The sequence below is a fragment of the Protobothrops mucrosquamatus genome, unplaced genomic scaffold (genome assembly GCF_001527695.2).
Source record: "Protobothrops mucrosquamatus isolate PMUCROS unplaced genomic scaffold, P.Mucros_1.0 scaffold7673, whole genome shotgun sequence".
Classification (NCBI taxonomy): Eukaryota; Metazoa; Chordata; class Lepidosauria; order Squamata; family Viperidae; genus Protobothrops; species Protobothrops mucrosquamatus.
In genome coordinates this window covers 7565-10334 of record NW_015393472.1, presented here as the reverse complement: position 1 = coordinate 10334, position 2770 = coordinate 7565, and the positions used below count along the sequence as shown (strand labels likewise).

Sequence of the window (2770 nt, the reverse complement as noted above, 5' to 3'; positions counted from 1 at the left end):
GCCCCCTTAGAGCCCCACCCCAGCAGAGGGCCCCACAACCCTCCTTCCCCCCCCACTCCGCAACAGCCTTCCTGCCTGCCTTTACAACCCTTTGCAGCCCCCAAGGTGTGGGACTCTCGGCTGGGGAGGGAGCATTGCAAGGGTGCCCCCCCTCTGGCAATAGTCCGGAACAGCCAAAGGCAGATGCCCTCCTGCCCCACAAGCCCCCCCCCAGAGAGCCCAACCCATCACAGGGCCCATCAAAAACTCCATCTCAAACTTGAAACAATGGAGGGCATCAGATTTTAGTGGGGTTTGGTGCAGTCCTCCCCTACACAATCGGCTTCAAAAGTGTCCCCTCCCCTCTTTCCACCATCTCCCTCCTCCTGGCTTCCCGGAGGGTCAGTTCCTAGCCAGGGATGAAGGTCTCCCTTTTATGGTGCCCCTCGGCATTCACACAACACACAGAGCCTCAGCTGCTCTGTGCCCAACAGAGGCCAAGTACAGGCAAGCCCTCGACTTAATGATCACAATTGATCCCCCAAACCTCTGTTGTTAAGCGAAACATTGGTTGAGTGGGTTTTGTCCCACTTTGGGACTTTTCTTGCTGCCGTTGTGTTAAGTGAATCACCGATAGATAAGTTGGTCGCACGGTCGTTAAGTGAATCCGGCTTTCCCCGTTGACTTGACTCGTCAGAAGGTCGCAGAAGGGGGTCACACGACCCCAGGGGGACACTGCGACCGTCACAAATGTGAGTCGGTGGAACTCACGTGACTACGGGGAGGCTGCAAGGGTCATAAGTGTGGAAAACGGTCTTTCCCATGCCGTTGTAATTTTGAACAGTCACTAAGCAAAGGGTTGTAAGTCGAGGACTACCTGTATTGTTTAACCCTAACCCTTCCCCCCCCAGGAATGAGGAAGGGGAAGCACAGCAAAGGCAGCCATGTGGATGTCCCTAGAAGGGAAAAGGGGGGCAGGAAAGCTCCTGAGAGCTTTTAAGACTTGAGGTGAAAATGGGTTCCCTTCCTTGGAAGCTAGCTTCTGTGTAAGACCCCAAAGAGTGGGTTCCCCATCCAAGGAGTCCCTCGGGTAATTGGGGGTCCACACGGTGGCATCTTCCCATGAGTAGCCAGACTTGGCCAGGTTCACACGCTCAGGCTAGCCTGAACAGCTCCGTTGTGGTCAACGCATTATCTGAGCCCGCCTCCCCCTCCCTCCCAGGGCAGGTGTCCTTTGCCACTCACCCAGGGCTCTTCCATTTTGTCTTCCCCTCCCGCTCCCCACCCCCCCAGCAGACCCCTGAAGGAGAAGCTCCAGCGCCTGCAGTGTCACTTCACCTGGGATTTTGAGGTCAAGGACAAAATGAACATCAGGCACTCCCTTGTGACTCTGTCTCTCCGCCTGGAGCACGGCCCCTCCCATAACCGGGGCACCTATCTCGCCCTGAAGGCCTATCTGCGCCATCTGGAGGAGAGCCCCAAAGAGGCCCTGGACATCCTGAAGGAAGCTGAGGAGGTCTTGAGGAAGGAACCTCAGGAGACCTTCTCACGCCAGGTCCTGCTGGTCTACGGGAACTACGCCTGGATCTGCTACCACTTGACCGATTATGACAGAGTAGACCTCTACTTGGGACAGATCCGCCAGATCTGCCGGGGCCTGTCCAGCCCTGAGCCCTATTCAGCCCTGATCCCGGAGGTCTACACCCAGAAGGGCTGGTCCCTCTTGGCCATGGGCTTCCGGAACGGCCAGCTCGCCAGGCAATGTTTCCAGACGGCCCTGGAGCTGCAGGAGCCCAATGCAGAGCTGGAGGAGGGCCTGGCTTTCTCCACCTTTGCTTCCTGGACACACTTTTACGATGACAAGTTACATGAAGAGGGCCAGAAGTTGCTGAAAGGGCTGATCTGTAGCCAGCCCGAAAATTATGAAGCCAAAATATACTTGGCACAGATTCTCCGTTGGAAAGATCATGAAAGAGCGAGACACCTTGCCGACGATGTAGTCCAGAACAGTCTCAACCCGGAACTCCTTAGATTTGCCGCCAAGGTCATTAGGATCCACTCTACCTCCCAGGCCATTTCCACCCTGAAGAAGGCCATGGCCCTCCATAGTGACTACTATCTCTTGCATTACGACCTTGGCATGCGTTACATGTACCTCTTAGATCAAGGATCTGAGGGGAACAGAGCGGAAATCGTGGAAGATGCCATTGAGTGCTTCAAACGGTCACTGGAATTGGATCCTGGATTTGTGTTTTCCTGGCTGAAGCTGGCGAAGTTGTACGGAGAGAAGCGCCCGCTTTACGAGGAGGAGGTCTACCTGGGCTTGATGGAGGAGCTGCCAACCGCCAGCAAGAGGTGCCAGCAGTCTTTCTATCTGCACTGGGGGGATTTCCTCCTCCGCAAGAAGGGGCAGAGGCAGGCAGCGCTGCGGGCGTACCGGGCCTGCTTGGAGGTGCCGGGGGACCACCCTCTGGAGCAGAACCAGCTGGAGCACCGTCTGAAAGAGCTAGCCAAGGCCTTCCGTTCTGAAGGCGAGATGGAAAAAGAGAGAGCGGTCCAGCGCCTGCTGCACGAAGTGGCAACAAAGTGTTTGGCTCTTCGTCAAAATGCAGGGTGGGCCCTGCCCTCATGGGACCTTCCCCAGTAACCAGTTGGGAGTATCGGGGTGCTCCATCCCCATGGAGGTGGTGCCCCTCACAGCCCTGATGCTGCTCCTTCCTGGGGTGTTTCTGGAAAGCAGAATAATGTGCATGAATAATCCAGGGTGCACACCGGACAATTTTACACCATC

The 2770-nt window shown here is 56.2% G+C and overlaps 1 protein-coding gene across 1 annotated transcript; it reads left to right on the top strand.

Annotated features, from left to right (window-relative positions):
* Positions 1 to 993: 993 nt before the first annotated feature.
* Positions 994 to 2626, top strand: LOC107300622 (interferon-induced protein with tetratricopeptide repeats 5-like). Its single transcript, XM_015829932.2, has 2 exons — positions 994 to 1025; positions 1276 to 2626. The coding sequence occupies exons 1-2, from the start codon at positions 994 to 996 to the stop codon at positions 2624 to 2626; spliced, it is 1383 nt and encodes a 460-aa protein (XP_015685418.2).
* Positions 2627 to 2770: the final 144 nt, after the last annotated feature.